General features: G+C 38.3%; 2 protein-coding genes across 2 annotated transcripts; both read right to left on the bottom strand.

Annotated features, from left to right (window-relative positions):
* Positions 1-3,452: 3,452 nt before the first annotated feature.
* On the bottom strand, positions 3,453-10,659 carry zgc:103482 (intracellular hyaluronan-binding protein 4). Its single transcript, XM_058416017.1, has 8 exons — positions 10,222-10,659; positions 10,021-10,135; positions 8,971-9,117; positions 8,804-8,875; positions 7,094-7,177; positions 6,212-6,377; positions 5,943-6,128; positions 3,453-3,647 (listed from the first exon to the last, which is right to left on the bottom strand). Exons 1-8 carry the CDS (start codon positions 10,478-10,480, stop codon positions 3,603-3,605), a joined length of 1,074 nt encoding a protein of 357 aa, XP_058272000.1. The 5' UTR covers positions 10,481-10,659; the 3' UTR covers positions 3,453-3,602.
* Positions 10,660-14,335: 3,676 nt separating this feature from the next.
* hspb9l (heat shock protein, alpha-crystallin-related, b9-like) lies at positions 14,336-15,295 on the bottom strand. The gene has a single exon (XM_058415834.1). The coding sequence runs from the start codon at positions 15,198-15,200 to the stop codon at positions 14,568-14,570; it is 633 nt and encodes a 210-aa protein (XP_058271817.1). The 5' UTR covers positions 15,201-15,295; the 3' UTR covers positions 14,336-14,567.
* Positions 15,296-19,376: the final 4,081 nt, after the last annotated feature.

The raw sequence follows: 19,376 nt of genomic DNA, 5'->3' as shown, positions 1-19,376 counted from the left end.
TTTGCTCCCAAATTGTGACCTAACTCATCTGAAGGTTTAAAGAAAATTTGGAAAACGTGAATTCACGTTCTGCTTTCAAAAGCAGTCTCTAACCACATTAGCATTGTAGCTTGAGTGTTTTTTTTTTTGAAGCAGCAGACACAAGCCATCATCGCCCAAATACAGCCTTCTTAATGTCACAATAAAATAAATCATGACCTTGACTTTTCCCAAGTCAACCCAAATGTTCCCAAAACATTAACTGCTAATCTGGCAACAGTCAAAACCATGCAGAGAATTTCTTTCAACCTGCCTTTTTGGGGGGAAAAAAAAGCAGAGGCTGGTTTGCATTGACGTGCTAAGCAAATCAGCGACAATGGAAAATCCAAGTCATGACTTTAGCCCAATTCATTTAAAAAAAAAAAGTTTAAAGATTAGTTCTTCAGTTGTGACCTGAAATTAATCATATTACACATACAACAATCAGCCATAACATTATGAACACTGCCAGGTGAAGTGAATAAGACTGATTATCTCCTCATCATGGCACCTGTTAGTGGGTGGGATATATTAGGCAGCAAGTAAACATTTAGTCCTTAAAGTTGATGTGTTAGAAGCAGGAAAAATGGACAAGCGTAAGGATTTGAGCGAGTTTGACAAGGGCCAAATTGTGATGGCTAGACGACTGGATCAGAGCATCTCCAAAACTACAGCTCTTGTGGGGTGTTCCCGGTCTGCAGTGGTCAGTATCTATCAAAAGTGGTCCAAGGAAGGAAGAGTGATGAACCGGCGACAGGGTCATGGGCGGCCAAGGCTCATTGATGCATGTAGGGAGCAAAGGCTGGCCCGTGTGATCTGATCCAACAGACGAGCTACTGTTGCTCAAATTGCTGAAGAATTTCATGCTGGTTCTGATAGAAAGGTGTCAGAATACACAGTGCATGATGGGTCACGGCTGTTTTGGGAACAAAAGGAGGACCTACACAATATTAGGCAGGTGGTCATAAGGTTATGCCTGATCGGTGTATATGCAACAAAACACACCCTTATTTAAACTGCCTCATCACCTGATGTTCACGTGCAATGAGCAGGGACTTTAAATGACCCCCGGTTAGGTTTCAACATTCAAATCGGTCTCAAAGCGCCATCTAGTGGCAGCATGCTCACAGCAGCACTACTGCCTGAAATTGGCTTCAGCTTCCTATGACTTTTAAAACCAGTTTAAATCACATTTAGGAAAAAAAAATTTATTCTACTTCTAGAAAATGAAGAACAAATAATGCGCATCAACATTTATGTTTTTAATCAATTCATGCGGCCACTGTAAACTTTAGGGTTATTGTAAAATGTAAGTGTAAAACGCTAGATATTTTGTGCAGGCAATTTTCCTGTTTTAATGCAATTTTTAATTTTAAAGCCTGAAATCAGCTTCTGTGCTTTCAGTTTCAATAAATTTACCGTCAACTAGAGACGATGAATCAAAACAAAGTCCACTATATATTTTTCTGAAGGTCGGAAGTCGTAATTAAGACATCAGGTGCGTTCAAATCTGTTTGGAGGAAATTGAGGGTTTTGTCTTTGTCTTAATTAACTACAAAAATACAGCAAAGGTTTATTTCTGGAAGATCCACTTCTGAAAAATGAAGCACAAATGTTCTGAATCAATTTATAAGGAGATTTCTCTATAATAGGTGCTTAAAACTTAACCAGTTTGCTTGTATTTCAATAATTCGCTGTATATACCACATACATGAGTGAAATAATCATCTGAGAAGACAAAACTTTCAATTTCATTTTTCTCACTCAAAGAAATATATAGCAGAAAATTCCGAGTTTCATCCTACTCGTAATTACGATTTACGATTTTCCGACATGATCAACAGACAGCAGTAAAATTACTTCACCGGCTCAAAGACTTTCCAGCTTTTAAGAAATGAAACCATCAGGTCAAATCAGGTCCATCTTTTAATCAGTCCATTTCCCCCCCAGCACGTTGAGTTTGGTTGACTGGTGTACAAGAGAACCATTTACAGATTAATGCGGCTAAAATCAAAGAGCCAGTGGTGGATTAAAAGGAAAAATGCCATCCTGAAAACCATTAAATATATTTATAGTGCTTCTGGTGCTAATTTGTTTGATTGGTGCTGCATTTTTTTTGTTGTTATTCCTGGTAGAAATTAAGTGCTGCTTCATCACCACATGAGAACACAGTTGTTGGAGCAGGAGGGGGAAAAATCTAATAACCTACACAAAGAAGAGCGCCTAATAACAATCAGGAAAGAGTTTCTCTCTCTAGCATTGTCCAGCATTCATTGTCAGGATAATGAGAAATCCAGCAGAGAAGTAGAGACAGCATAAACCAGACTCCTGGATCCTGAACTCAGGATGCAATGCAGTTGATTTGAGTTAACCAGAGACTCAGGAAGATGACCCGTTTGAGCGTAGGTGTACAGATGTGGACGTGAGAAAGCTGGACAAGTTAGAGGACATCATCACTCTCTTTAGGTTGAGATGACGTGAACCACAAAAACAAAAAATTATTCAACATTTTGGGGGACATTTATTCCAGATGGTCTTTCTGAATCCTGGCTTCATTTGTGGCTGAATAAAGCAATAAACCACAAGGAGAGCAAATATTACATTGTATTATCATGAGTAAACAGGCCCTCCTGCATTTGCAGGGGTTTTTAGATTGTTAGGGCAAAAAAGGTTGATTGGGGCCCTCTTTTTTTCCCCAAAACTGAACTGGGCTGCAATGCAACTGGGATTTGAAGTGGAAAAAAAATGCTTTTAAACTACTACCAGTGAAGACACCCTGTGATTACTACCTTTAGCAGTCTTTAGTTGGACTCGCGTGAACCAAAGACTGATTTGGCAGAACACGTGTTGTGATTTTGTGTTCATTTCTGTGGTCACAAAATCCTGAAAGGCCATCATCAGGTACAATACAAAGCACAGAAATAAAGAAATGACCATTTAGTGCCCAATAAATAATGTAATTCATTATTCACAATATGTGAATTCTTCCACTAAGCAGTGTAACCTAAAGCATTGGCTAGATGAAAAGAAGATATTCTATGGATAAAACACAGGAACAAGTGTAACTTTTGTATAAAATCTGTTAGGGTGGGGTGGAGGGGCTTCAGAACCTCTCACTGTCACTCACTAATGAATGCTACATTTTTCAGTCTGGATCGATTATAGTATTTTCTGGAGAGGAGTGAATTATTTCCATGACTGTAAATCAATAACAACTTGGTGCAGAGGGAGTTCCAGATATTAAAAAACATTACAACCATCTGTTGCAAAGCAAGTGTTGATATTAACCATTACTCATCACTGCAAACTTCTGAAATGTCTCGAGTCAGAAGGAGGAGTCATAGCATTCATTTTGCTTGCTTTATTTTTCCATACGTGTGAAAGCTACTAGAATTATCACCACAATGAATGTAAAGGTCTATGGAGAAGTAATTCAGTCCACTGAGAGAAATGCATAGGTCACAGACTCAATTTAAATGTGGGTTTAATCTTTTACGTTTTCTTTTTTTTTTTTTTTTAAACACAACTTCAAGTGCTGTTCAAGTCCCATGAGTTGTCTGCTGGCTCGGCTCGATCTGATTCCATCAAGCCAGTGCTGGGAAATCCTCCGGGTCATCAGGGTTTGGGACCTGAGGCATGAAAACACCATTCAGACATGAAGCAAAGTGACAACTTGCAAATAAATGGACACAATCATTTTCACCCTTTGACAAGATTCACAGCTTGGTTTCTGTAATTGGGTAAAGTGGAGGCACAACTGGGGGGTATTTGATGGAAAAAGTTATGACCCCTACCACAAAAAAAAAAAAAACCCTAATAACTAAAATTTCATAATCATGAATGAGACCTGCTGTAAAAAGCAAAAAGACTAAAGAATTCAACTGATCCAAATTAGCTGCATCCATCAGTTGTGTTACAATCTCTTCATTCTCACACTCAAGTTATATACATTATGCTCACTTAGCTTTAAAAAAAAAAAAACAAACAAAAAAAACAAACAAACACCAACCTGAGCTCTACTTCTGAAGGCTAAGTGTTCCCCTACAGTTTTGATCATAGTTTTAGCCAACACACAGTTACTGGGTGGTTTATTAAAAAAAACCTGAGGCTTCCTGAGAGAATATCAAGAACTAAAATGAGTATACACTGCATGTGATGTGTAAAAAATAATTAAAAATTACACCATTGGAAGCTTCCAAGTTTAAAATTCTATTTTCAATTCTATAGAATTTGCAATCAAGCAAACATTAAATTTATCAATTCAGTCAATTTCAAAACCACCTAAAAGCCTGCTTGCAGTGAGAAAGAACCACAAGGAGGGGGGGCACATTACTTTTGAGTAGTTCTGTATACACATTGCCTCTGTGAGGGGTGTTTTAATGGCAGATAATACTGCACCAACTGAAGCCTGTCAATTTAAAAGGCAATTCAGCAGCAAGTCTCAGATCAATTCAGTAGAGTGTGACTCGTGTATCGACATGTGTGTTTTCTCCATCAATCACAGCGACAGGTTGCAGCTCAGTGCTGACAAGGCAAGCGGCCTTTATTGCTGCTTTCACTAGAAAATTTACAGACTGTCAAACAGAACTCTGATGAAGGCTGCTGAAAGACCAAAACACATTTTTACTGCTGTGAGTGTTGGGCCCCATCAAGACAACTAGTAATTCTCAGTCATGTAATCACACCACGAGTGATGCTTCTACGATTTTGGTAGAAAACATTTTGCAGCGGCTCCTACACAAGACCGTTCAGCCTTCCGTCAGATCACAAGTATAAATAAGTTGAGTTTCTGATAATGCTCCTTGAAAGCACAAAAATTCCCAGGATGTACAACATATTAATATAACAAAATAAGGGTTAACCTTGGGTTTTCATCTTTCACACTGCTTCATATTAGTCCCAGGTTTAAAAACTGACCCTGGCTATTCATATTCATCTGATGTTTCAGTACATTGTACTGTACATTCCCAATAAATGATTTGTATGCATGCTCAGTTTGTGAAAAAAAAGGGCTTGTCTTGTGCATGTACATGAGTAAGGAAAAATGCCACCATATAAATCTTCCTTTGCTGTTTTTAAGTCTTCTGATATGCAGACAGACAGAGGGAGACAAATCTGTTAACGTGGGGATTCTGGGACTGCAGAAAGTAAGGGATATAAAGCATTTGTTTTAATTACTACTGTTAAGTCAGGAATGCTTGCTAAAGTGAAGATGAGACTGTTAATAAATCCATGAGGTTATAAGCTATAAACAAGCACATTAAATAAAAATATAAACTACACCTGTCTATGCTCTGTAGTGAAAAGCAACTGAGATACTTAATGGATTCTTGTTTACTGATAAATACGTAGAGCTCATGTTTCATGAGCAAAGACGTTTACAGCTTTGTTTGGCAAAATGGGCGACGGAAGCGAAGATGCACCAGAGAATGACGTTTTGTTGCTTTGAGGTCAGACGACAGGTTATTAAGGTTTGCTCAAGACTACAAAGTGTGCGAGAAACAAACAGTACATTCCATACCATTCCAGTACATCCCAGATATTTTTAATCAGTAAATCGTTCAGATATCACCATGGCCATTAGGGATTCCTGATACCATCAATAATCCTATGCCTAATCTATTTAGAAGGTAAAAAGATAAATATGTATTGGTTTAATGAAATGGCTGCTGATTTGAAGTCATGCTCAACAGCTGCTTTCAGACTTCCACTTGAAAGTTTAGAGTAAAAAGCTTGACAGGGACACATCAATACTGATTTTAGTGTATGACAAGAAACAACATCTGCATAAACTACAGCATCATTCTACACTACAGTAACCTGATAAATCATCTATTGGCATTGAAAGTGTTCAAACTGAAAAAACTGAATTGAAGAAAAAAAAAAAAAGGCACCGAAGTCATTGTGTTCTCATGCACACTTACCACTTCACTAACTTTCTGAGGTGATCTTTGGGTGGCAGGAGCTCCACGGCCTCGTCCCCCACGTGCGCCTCGGCCCCCTCGAGTAGGCCTCCCGAGACTCCCAAAGTTAATGTCCATCTGACAGGTGATGTCGTTGGCAGGGCGTCGGCAGACTAGGTCCTCTTCATTTAGACCGAGGCCACGTTCCTAACAAACACAGGTGGCAAAATGAGTGAAAATGTACAAAAAAGGCAATATATCTGCAACATCCCATGTAACAGTCCGATAACCTTAAGGTGCTTGGACTTGTGGATCACCACAGCCTTGGCGGGTAACTTGGTCTCTGCCTTACGGATGTTAAACTCAGCCTTTGGCCGACTTTGCTCCTGAATGGCCTTCCATTCGTCCAACGACATCTCGATAGCAACTTCAAGTACTTCTTCTGTCTCAACTGGTCTGCAGGAACGGAACGGAACTCATGTTTTACCACAACTCTGCAAGCATCCACAGATTTACAATAACAGTTTAACAAAAATGTAATGGTTTCCATAGTGTCTAAAATTCTTATTTATCAGAGCTTAACATACTTCATAGCCAAGACAAGAATCATCTTTATAAAATGTTGTAATAACTTCTTGCCAGGTACGCAATTAAAAGCCAATTAAAGTTAAATTAGGGAGTCTAATTATACACAAAGCTCAACATTCCTCTGACTAAGGCGGTTAGTGGATGATCAGCCATTCTTTCCCTGCAGTCTGCCCAACCACCTGAATTTGATTTCTTTGTACTGTACACAATTTACACAAATTCAACTTCATCGAAAAGATGAGCCATGTGTGATGCAGCAAATAGCACACTTTCCTCAAATCTTCTAAAACCCAATACAGGAAGAATATTGGAAAATTTTATTTATTTATATATAATTTATATATAATTTATATATATATATATATATATATATATATATATATATATATATATATATATATATATATATATATATATATATATATATATATATATATATATATATATATATATATATATATATTTTACACATACATACACACATTATAATCCACTAAATAATTTGTTGGCAAACTTCACACACTGAACAGTTTGTTAATCCAGGTTTAAGCATCCGCAGACTTCTACACACAAGTCAATCTGACCCATTTTCCAAATCGGTCTCTGCCGTGTCTGCTACTTCCTCGCCTTCACCAGTCTCCTCAGCAGGTGCTCCCTCATCCACTGCACTGTTGAAGCAAATGAGAGTGGGATGAGAGCTGAGCAATCAACACAAACCACATGGGCTACTGGACAGTTATTTAAAAAGTGTAAAACATTTGCCATTTATAGGTATAATTGTTGCATAATTTGCAAACAAACAAACGAGTTCAACAAAAAACTACGTACAAATTATAGAATAAAAAAAAAAAAAAAAAAAAAAAAAGTGCGTTTTAAACATAACCTGGGAACCAAACACAGCCACCTGTCTTATTAACAGATCACTCCATGTGCATTTACTCATCATGTGAAATGTTTTAACATCCTGCATTTGTCTGAAAAAACCTCAAATCATGCAAATTAACAAATGTAGACAACATTTGAACTGCTGCAGAGTTTGGGTTTTTTTTTTTTTTTTTTTTTATTATCCATGGGTTAGACATACTTTTGGAAGTGGCAATGCAACATGGTTACAAGACTAGTGGATTACACAGCAGTTAGCAGTGCTAAGTACAGTTCATCTTTATGCTTCTATTTCTGCACACAATTTATAAAAATCACAATATCTGCCATCACCCAGAAGCGGGTGGCTTCCTTTTCAAATCTGGTTTGCCAAGATCTCTGGTGGTTTTTCCCCTGTTACCATTACCACTAGCTTGCTCGTTAGGGTTCAAGACATGTATACAGATACACTATATGGCCAAAAGTTTTGGGACACTCCTCCAAATCATTGAATTCAGGTTTTGGGCTTGACCCCTTAGTTCGAGTGAAAGGAACTCTTAATGCTTCAGCATACCAAGACATTTTGGACAATTTCATGCTCACAACTTTGTGGGAACTGTTTGGGGATGACCCCTTCCTGTTCCACCATGACACACCAGTGCACAAAGCAAGGTCCATAAAGACATGGATGAGCAAGTTTTGTGTCTAGTAATTTGACTGGCCTGCACAGAGCCCTGACCTCAACCCTATAGAACACCTTTGGGATGACAGAGTGGAGACTGTGAGCCCAGCCAAAACTGGGACGTCTGCCTTTACCCACACATGAAAGTAATATGGAGTTGCTCCATCCTTTGCAGCTTCTGGGAAGGCTTTCGACAAGGTTTAGGAGTGCATTTATGGGAATTTTTGACCATTCCACTAGAAGCACATTTGTAAGGTCAGGCACTGATGCACAGACAAGAAGGTCTGACTGACAGTTCCTCCATACCAAACTCTCTCATCCATGTCTTTATGGACCTTGCTTTATGCACTGGTGTGCAGTCATGTTGGAACATGAAGGGGTCATCCCCAAACTGTTCCCACAAAGTTGTGAGCATGAAATTGTCCAAAATGTCTTGGTTTGCTGAGGCATTAAGCGTTCCTTTCACTGGAACTAAGGGGGCAATAAAAAAATAAATACAAAAAAAAAAAAAAAAAAAAAAAAAAAAACCACCACACCTGAATTCAATGATTTGGAGGGGTGTCCCAAAACTTCTATTCTTCTATATCTGTATCTATACTTTCTTTGAAGTATGCTTTCTTTTGATGTCTATTGTTGAAACCACCAAATAAATAAAACTGGATTTAATCAAATAAGCATATCAGCATACATCAAAGTGAATTTTAACTATTAGAACATTTATTAAAAATGTAAAAAATTTCACATCCATTACCTAACATGGTCTCTCATAGACCCCCAGTTGCGAGGTCCACTGCCACCCCTCTTCTCCTCTGGACGAACACTCCTGGTTTAAAAAAGAAAAAAGAGCACTATTAGATTTAACTTAGGTCATTGTCCAAACAGTATGCAGTCAAGTAAGAAACTGCACTGTATTCTTACGCTCGGTCACTGCCACTGTGTCGCTCAAACTCCCGTTTCCCCCTCGGATCAAAACCATCAGCGGATCTGGAATACCAGACACCTCGGACCCCACGTCCCCGTCCACTTCCTCTTCCCCGTGCTGCTCGATCAAAAAGCTCTCCAGGCCTAACAAAGGGCACATCACAGACATGTGCATGACTAGCCAACCACAAACTGTACACTAAACCATTAATTATCAAACATCCATACACGTTTATGAAGAAATACCCAACTGAAAAAGTTTCTAAACAAACTTTTTTTTTTAAGGAAAGGGGAATTATCAGGGACTGCTACAACCAAATTTATTAAAAGTTAATCATAAGCGTTCCAGATTAATTTCACTCATTTAGCCACAGCAATGTTAGACATTAAACCCATTAATTTCTAGTGTTTTTTTTTAATATATATATATATATATATATATATATATATATATATATATATATATATATATATATATATATATATATATATATATATAAAAAAAAAATACACATACACACACACCCCGATATAGCTATATCGATTATCCCTTTTTTGTGCCTGAAGATTAGCATTTTTGGTTGGAGGATATACTTTTTGTATACAATGTGTTCTCTCACATGGACAATCCTGTTTACTTTTTAATAGGAGTGATTGTGAAGGGGGGAAAAAACAAAATACATGACATGCTGGTTAATTTTCTATAATGTTTTTCTTCTCTTACAATTTTTTTTTATAAAGTAAAAAATAATATGGGCTTTGAAAGATTTTGCATATAAGGGTTAAACTGAATGCAATGAATTATATTAATCATTATCTATAAATATAAATAGATAAGTAGTGCAAGAGTGGATGTTTTGTTAATATTTTGTATTTATGAAAGGAATTACTGTAGATTTTTACAGGGAAGATAAGGGACTTATAGCTGTAAATTGAGCAGAAGTCTGTAGGGGGGGCGGGGGCGGGTGTAATTAAGCAGAGAAGAGAATTAAAGAAAGAACCTTTACAACTCACAAAGACCAAAATGAGACAAATGATTCTTCTCACCTCTCAATGGAGTAGCCCAGAGAAACTTCTCCCTCACTGAACTTGGCTTCATTGAAGGCCACGTGTTTTTCTCCTCGCTCCTCAGGGGCAGCACGAACAGGAGGACGCTTCTGACCTGCTCGGAGTCACAAGGAAAAGAACTTCTCGCCTTCACTGCGCATGCGCCAATTCCACAAAGCCACAAGTTCATTAAGAACTTACCAGTCACTCCTCCCTTGTTCGCAGTATTATCCGGGACACGAACTAGTGCCTTCCTTTCTCTCTGCGACTCCTTCTTGCTGGCTTTAGTCGAGGTGACGACTTTTTTCACCTCTTCTTTCTTCTTCCTTTTCTCGTTTTTCACCTGGGCCTGGTACAGCAGGTCGAAAGGGTCAGACTCGTCGTCCAGAAGGCGGCCGAAGCGGTTCGCCACGGCGCACCCGTACCCACTGTCCGGCATGTCCTCAATCAGCTCCTTCATCACTACAGCAGCTCGGGATTCATAAAAATGTGGCCTAAAATCAACTGACGGCTTGTAGATTATTTGGATGGAAACCTTATACGGTTTCAGAAAGTCAAACACGCTGAAAGCATGGCTGGGAACCGGAATGTACACTTCACCGTCACTTAAACAGGCGCGTTAGAAAACGCCAACTAACTGGCCGGAAATTTATCAGCAAGGCTTTAACCCCGCCCCGGAAGTTAGTTAAAGTTCTGGAGTTAGACTGTTTGTAAAGCTTTGAATTATCTATCCAATTATCGCGATAGTTGGATAGATAATTGAGAGCTTTACAAATAGTTTATTAAGTTAATAGTTAATAATTATAGTTATTAAGTTATAAGTTTTAAAGTTATTAAAAATGTTTTTAGTAGAGTGTTTAATTTGGAGGATTTAAAAATAGGTCTAAACTTTAAACCATTGAATTATATTCAGAAATAATGAAGTTTACTTTTTTTTAAATGCATATATATATATATATATATATATATATATTTACATACACTATATTGCCAAAAGTATTCGCTCACCTGCCTTGACTCGCATATGAACTTAAGTGACATCCCATTCCTAATCCATAGGGTTCAATATGACGTCGGTCCACCCTTTGCAGCTATAACAGCTTCAACTCTTCTGGGAAGGCTGTCCACAAGGTTTAGGAGTGTGTTTATGGGAATTTTTGACCATTCTTCCAGAAGCGCATTTGTGAGGTCACACACTGATGTTGGACGAGAAGGCCTGGCTCTCAGTCTCCACTCTAATTCATCCCAAAGGTGTTCTATCGGGTTGAGGTCAGGACTCACACCACACCAGACTCTGTCATCCATGTCTTTATGGACCTTGCTTTGTGCACTGGTGCACAGTCATGTTGGAAGTTGGGAGCATGGAATTGTCCAAAATGTCTTGGTATGCTGAAGCATTCAGAGTTCCTTTCACTGGAACTAAGGGGCCAAGCCCAGCTCCTGAAAAACAACCCCACACCATAATCCCCCCTCCACCAAACTTTACACTTGGCACAATGCAGTCAGACAAGTACCGTTCTCCTGGCAACCGCCAAACCCAGACTCGTCCATCAGATTGCCAGATGGAGAAGCGCGATTCGTCACTCCAGAGAACGCGTCTCCACTGCTCTAGAGTCCAGTGGCGGTGTGCTTTACACCACTGCATCCGACGCTTTGCATTGCACTTGGTGATACGGCTTGGATGCAGCTGCTCGGCCATGGAAACCCATTCCATGAAGCTCTCTGCGCACTGTTCTTGAGCTAATCTGAAGGCCACATGAAGTTTGGAGGTCTGTAGCGATTGACTCTGCAGAAAGTTGGTGACCTCTTCGCACTATGCGCCTCAGCATCCGCTGACCCCGCTCCGTCAGTTTACGTGGCCTACCACTTCGTGGCTGAGTTGCTGTCGTTCCCAAACACTTCCACGTTCTTATAATACAGCTGACAGTTGACTGTGGAATATTTAGGAGTGAGGAAATTTCACGACTGGATTTGTTGCACAGGTGGCATCCTATCACAGTTCCACGCTGGAATTCACTGAGCTCCTGAGAGCGACCCATTCTTTCACAAATGTTTGTAAAAACAGTCTGCATGCCTAGGTGCTTGATTTAATACACCAGTGGCCATGGAAGTGATTGGAACACCTGATTCTGATTATTTGGATGGGTGAGCGAATACTTTTGGCAATATAGTGTATATATATACTCACTTTTCACCAAACTCTGCTTAAATAGTAATCACAGACAGCTATCACTGTGGGAGTGGGAGTGGCTCAGGCTCTACTAGTCTAATAGTCTAATCCCCACTAGTCTAATAAACCTACACAAACCATGATAGTGTAAATAAACTAAAATAAAAAATCCTTTGGAGGTGAAAGATCTTTTGTCTACAGTGAAAAATAACAACTGGATATTGCAAAGGGAATTTGACTTTCCATTTCGCAGAGATCCCCAGCATCCCATCATTTTATATGTTGCCTAAGATACACAAGAACTTAAAGACTCCACCAGGTAGGCCTATAATCAGCAGAAATGCATCACTGACTGAGCCTGCCTCACAGTATGTTGACTTTTTTATAAAACCATTTGTATTCATGCTTCCCTCCTTTATTCAAGACAGTGCTTATGTGCTCAATATGATCAATGACATAAAGAATGTGGGTGAATCAATATTGGTAACAATGGATGTTGAATCGCTGTATACTAACACTGATCATGTAGAGGGACTTGAACACTTTCTGGGTGATCGATGCCACCCGCCTTTTTCATTTTACAATTAACGACATGGATACTTGAGAACAATGTATTTATGTTTCTAGACGTTTTCTGTAAGCAGGTAAAAGGTAGAGCTATGGGTGCTTGTTTTGCACCAAATTATGCTAACTTGTTTTTGGTATATTGATGATGTCCTATTGATTTGGTCAGGTTCTGAGTCAGAATTACACGTTTCATGAATATATCAATGGCATAATTCGAAATTTGAATCTGAGCCTGGTATCCTGAAGAAGGCTGTGCAAGCCGAAACACGTAGATCTACCTTTTAACATTTTTATATTATGTAGCCCAGTGAATTAAAGGCTTTTACTTCATCACACGAGGGCCTTGGAGAATTTCATTTTTTCAGTACTTCATCTACCTCTTGTTATCCAAAGAGCACTGGTGACTACATGAAGAAGAGCAGTGCAGCACTCTCTGCATTTTCTTTGTGTATATACTCACTGTTCACTTTATTAGGAACGCCTGTACATAAGTGAATGTAAGACCAAAGAAGCCCAACCATGCAGATACAGGTCAAGCACTTCAGTTAATGTTCACTTCAAACATCAGAATGAGGTCATCTCTATAACTTTAACTGTGGCATGATTGTTAATACCAGATGGGCTGGCTTGAGTATTTCAGAAAATACTGATACCCTGGAATTTTCACATAGAACAGTCTCTAGAGTACAAAGAATAGTTAAAAAACAGATTAAAAAAATAAATACTCATCCATCAATCTTCTGTCCCATCTATCCTATTCAGGGTCACAGGGAGCCTGGAGTCTATCCCAGAGGACTTGTGGAGTCACCAAATTAAAAAAATATATTATAATCAACCAAATTACAAATTATTAAACTAGACAGTTTTACTAATTTCAGTTGTATTTTCCTGGCAGTTCATTTAGTTTCTTTCTAGAAATAAATTCCTAAAATTAGTAAGATTATCTGTCAATAAAATTTGAGCATTTCATGCATCTAGAAGTTTCTAGAAATAGATTTCACAAACTTATTTTAATATTTGGTTCATTGCAATTGTATAATATGAAATACTAGACAAGTATGGCTATATTGAAGATATTTCTATTTGCTAAGATGTTTTTTTTTGCAGCAGCAGCAGCATGCAGCATGTGTTGATTATTATAAGATAAATATATCGCTTGACATCTAGCACTCTTCTGGAAAGTTTCAGATTATATTTTATGAAGGTTCTATAAAGAATACCACAACAAATGGTACAAGTAGAATCTATTAAAAAAATTTGACCTATTTATTGCATTTTCTGAAGCCAGTTTTCATTGTCCTAAAGGATTTTTAAAGGTTATGGTCCATTGTCTTTTAGAATATTTAGCATTTCTATCATTCACTTAATGCCAATGAAACCTTCTAGATATTTCCTGAAATATCTCATATAGAATCATGTACAGAGAGAGAGAGAGAGAGAGAGAGAGAGAGAGAGAGGGAGCTCATGTACAATTACATTGAGAAAAACTTTTTTTATGTATAGGTGCAGTGTGATTATTACATGTGAGATATTGATGGTTTTGTGAAAAAAAAATCTTAAAAGAAGAGTTGAAAATACTTTGATGAAAAACTACTTTAATATTTTACAACATGAATAAGCCAGTTATTCCAGTGAAATTTTTTAACACAGGTATTTCCCTACAGTCCAAACTAAACAAAATCGTTTATGTGAACATTAAATTATCATGTTTGTATGGCAGCATAGAGAAGGACACAGTCTCAAAAAAAATCTATATAACAGTTAATAAATTAGTTCTCTAAAGTTCATGGTCATTCATCAGCTTAGTACATTATTGTGACTGATCTCCACTCTTAGAGGAATCTTCCTTGGCTGGCTGGATCTGTGAATCTGGACTCTGAGGTGTAGGGCTGTTCACAGCAGGAGTATATGTAATTGGAATCACTCTCTCATTTGACCCAGCAGAGGTCTCCTTAGGTGCCTGGATCTGGAGCTGGCCATCATTTAAAGAGCAGGTTACTGCCTCAGGGTCAACGCTATCGGGAAGGTCAAACTCCTGCCGGAATTCTTGGCATCTGTAAGAGTATGACCCTTTCCCATCATCCTGCTTCTTCTCGGACTTTCCGCTCACACGCAGCTTCTTGCCCACTTGTTTGACGGAAAGTTCCTCAGGGGAGAAATCTTTTGTGTCCAGGGTTACTGAGAAGCGGTTATTTTCTTTGCCCAGCTGGAATGAGATGGGTTTGAACACAGCTGAAGGCGAGGTAATGTCGATCTCATCGAAGATCCTTCTGTGGAGGCGCTCCATGAACTCCAGGTTGTGTCGCATCTCCTGCATGTGCCTCATCATCTCTTGTTCGATCTGGAAGAACAGAGGTCTCGTCTCAGGCCAAAGACTGCGCACCGGCCAGTGGAAGTCCATCAGTGGGTTGAACGGAGGCTGAAATGTGCGTGAGCAAAGCATCTTGGATCAGTGGATGGTCAGCGCTGCTGTGTTGCTTCTTGTGCTCTCCTGTTTGCTCGTCTCAGCTGTCTCGCTGCTTCTGGCTCGGTGCACTCACCATGCCGCTTTTATATCCTGAGGTAGAAAGTTCCAGTAGCATTCCAGCTTCAGTCGTTATGTGTCATCTGCCTGCCAGAGCGCTGTGACGACGTACATGCAGTCATACTCCAAAACAAGATAGATGGATGTGTATGTGTGATCTAACTGCCACATGCCAGAGGAGTGTGTCCTTGTTCTATTTAAAGCACAGGGACAGGCTTCCACAGACACATGCTGGATATTTTGTTTTGTCATAAAGCCACCATAAAAACACAGTTAACACCTACTCTTACTGGAAATAATTCTATAACTCTACCTAGATTTTATACTTTTAGATTTTAGATTTAGAAGATTTTCTACTTGAGTATAAAAGTAATAATTGTACTCTTAATCGGTTGCATTTACATAAATCAAAACAACGTTTTTACTTCTTATATTTTCAAGTATATAATTTTTTCTTTTGGCCAAAACCCAATTCAATTGTCTGTTCTATGCTACTATATAATTAAAACATAGAAGTGAACTATTTCATAAATCCCTGTTAGAGAAAGCAAAACCTTTACTACCTTAAAATTGATTATCTATCAAAAATACAGACAATTCAGAAGTGTTTCATTCCTCATATACCACGACAATTTGCCAACGTTTCTTTATTTATTAACAAAATCATACAAAAAAATCTGTTTATAGTTATATTTAATGTTGTAAAATTCCAGTAATACGAGTTTGTTATAGCAGCTATAAACACTCATTCCCTCATCAGACTCTCTTTTTTCCTCTCTCCGAAACTGAATTGAATAATAAATTGTTTGGCTTAAATTGTCTGAAAGAATATAATCTCATATCATGAATTCAAATAAATGGCGTTGATGAAGTAAGATTTAATCAAGAGATATAATACCCTTAGTTTTCAATTAAGTTGAAATTGTTCTGTACTTTTTCCATCCCCGGTCATCACATACACTACAAAGCTTTGTATAGCCTGCTATATTATTCTAAAATTGACCACAGTGTGTCAAAAATATCCCATGACCTAATTCCCGGTGTCAGGATGAAAATTCCCAACCATATGCATTCATACTGTTTGTCATGTGCTTAAATTTAGCCAGAGCTTCCCAGCATGCTCTCCATTCAAGGACTGTCTATTCATGTCTATGTCTATTCATACCAGACATCTTATTCCTGCTTTAAAAATAACAGCTAAATAAATGCTATTCTTAAATGCTTTGCTTTTCAATCATAGGCATCAGGAACTTTTGTTGAATAGCAAATAAGCAGCTGGGGGTGGGGGGGGGTGAATGAAAAGGACTTGAATGAAATGAAAAGGAATGGAAAGGAAAAAGTTGAATATAATATGGATGTTTATATCATAGTGCTGTCGAATTCTGGATTCTGATTGGTCAGAACGTGTTAATTCATTTTTTATAACAGCAGCTCTGACAGCAGAGCACCTGCAATTTACAGGTTTATATTTATGCCCTGGTTCTATGTTTCTCGATTGAAAGTATTTCCACAACATTATGTATAAAAATACTTCCAAACTTTCCTATAACAGCACAGCATAGACGGTTTCTTCCATATATATTCTACTCTGATTATTGAAGAAGAATGAAGATTTCTCAGCATGCCATCAGACACCTAATACCTGCTTCCTATTCAATTCTGTAGAATACATTTGCTAAAATGTTATTTGACATATTTAGTGTTCTATTACAAGGATTCATAAAATAGGACAGGTTTAGAATGGAGTAAATGGTTGGTGACTCTGTCCTTCATCACATCCTTCAATCACTGACTGATTTCTAGGCAATATTTATATTACATTCAGAATTTCATTTAAACAAGTTTGTATATATAGTATTTGAAAGCAATTTTAGCCCATTTTGGCTACCTGTGAAAATAAAAAACAAGCATGTGAAAGCTAAAAAAATTGGGGTTTCAAAGGGAGGGTGTACAAACTTTTGCACTCATTTTTAAACTGAAAAGAGGCTGTACTGCTAGCATGGTACCTCCTGTTCACGTCTCACCACTTAGAAAGGTAATATTTTGTAAATGTAGACGTTGAATTATAAACATTTCTTTCATTAGCAAACCTAAACTAGTAAATAAGCAAGAATGCTAGCCAATTCTAACACTACACCGGAAGGTCAGTGAGTGGCCTTTGCTAGCATGGGCAGACTACACCGTTCAGGCATAACATTATGAGCAGTGCCAGGTAAAGTAAATAAGACTGATGATCTCCTCATCATGGCACCTGTTAGTGGGTGGGATATATTAGGCAGCAAGTAAACATTTTGTCCTCAAAGTTGATGTGTTAGAAGCAGGGAAAATGGGCAAGTGTACGTAAGGACTTGAGCGAGTTTGACAAGGGCCAAATTGTGATGGCTAGTCGACCAGATCGAAGCATCTCCAAAACTCCAGCTCTTGTGGGCTGTTCCCGGTCTGCAGCGGAGAGTATCTATCAAAAGTATTGGACTGCTGATCAGTTCACAGCCAGGTGTGTGTTATTTCTTCACTATTTTGCTTACTTGTGAGCAGATTGTAAGTAAAGACCACAACAGAGATGTAGTGGATGATAGAAGAAATTTTTTTCCCTGGTGAAGAAATATCCCTTCACAACGGTTGGCCAGATAAAGAATCGTATCTGTATCTGTCAACCATTTTGTTGCTAATGGAACTGCTTCCCACATCAGTATTTACTGATGTGACTGCTAACAAAATTCTGTAGTGTATTGGGCTATATTTCATATTCAAGTTCAGCCAAATGCTTTCAATTCCATTAGATGCTGCTTCACAGTAGAGATTGACAATGCCCCGAAGCATACTTTGAAAGCAAACTTTTGATGGCAAGAAGTGGAATGTTATGCAATGGGCAAGTAAATCACCTGACCTGAATCTAATCAAGTATGTATTTCAATTGCTGAAGGCAAAAACGCCCCAAGAACAAGCAGGAACTGCACTAAAAGCCTGGCAGAGTATCACCTGGGACGAAATACAGAGACGGGTTATGCCTATGGATTCCAGACTTCAGGCGGTCATTGACTATAAAGGATTTGCAAGCAAGTATTAAAAATGACAATTTGGCTGTATGTTTCTCCAATTATTTTTGGTCACTTAAAAAGGGAGCACATATATAAAATGCTGTAATTCCTACAACCGTTTAAGTGATGTGGATACATAACTACCCTCAAAAGAAAGCCGAAAGTCATATTCATTTAACTTCACATCCTATATACTGTGGTAGACGCCTACAAGTAACACTAAATGACTGAATGTGGACCTGACTACAGTTGTATTCACAGTCAGTGTCTACCGCTATAATCTTACAGCTGTCCAGTCTGGACAGTTATTTACCATGCTCCTTCGATAATACTTTCTTTACCAGATTAACTAAAGCCGCTTGCTGTGGAGGAGAGGCAAGTAGAAGAGGAGATAAAGAAATAGATTGAAGAACGAGAGAGGGTCTACAAACAGCTGGCTGAAGGTATAAACACCTCCTTTTGGGCAGATTAAAAAGCTTAGACCTCATTATCAGTCTGACCTTTTACCGCATGTTTATTGAATATATTGAAACTATTATATCTGGAATAGGATTATCCACATAAAAATGCAGGTGTACATACAACCAAGATGCATTTAAAATGTATCCTGGTGACCTTTCCATGTGTCTTGTATCAGGATTGTATTCTGAGTAAGGAATGAAACACTTTAAGGGCATGATGTTGTAGTAAAATAATCAATTGGAGGGTGGTGTGCTAAAGCGGATTTACTGTTACCACCCCAAAATTGACAACATTTATTTTCCTGTATGTCCCCAGGTGTAAGTCCCCCTACACAGCAATTTCTATAAGAGTACATAACATACAACGATGTAAACATTTTGATAAGCTTGGTAGCAGGTATATTCTCAATATGTTTGTTTGAAATGGTGCATATTATAGGTCTTTACTTTTCTACCCTTTTTTTTTTTTATAAAATGTGACCCTCCTACATGGTTACTGCCACCTTGTAGGAGATTTTGCCCACTGACTCTGCCATTTATCTAACTATGCCGTTAAATAAATGTCATAGCAATCTTATCAAGTTCTAACATTTTTA

The sequence above is a fragment of the Hemibagrus wyckioides genome, linkage group LG18 (genome assembly GCF_019097595.1).
Source record: "Hemibagrus wyckioides isolate EC202008001 linkage group LG18, SWU_Hwy_1.0, whole genome shotgun sequence".
NCBI classification, from domain to species: Eukaryota; Metazoa; Chordata; class Actinopteri; order Siluriformes; family Bagridae; genus Hemibagrus; species Hemibagrus wyckioides.
The sequence above is the reverse complement of the archived record's forward strand: the minus strand, read 5'-3'. Positions and strand labels throughout refer to the sequence as shown.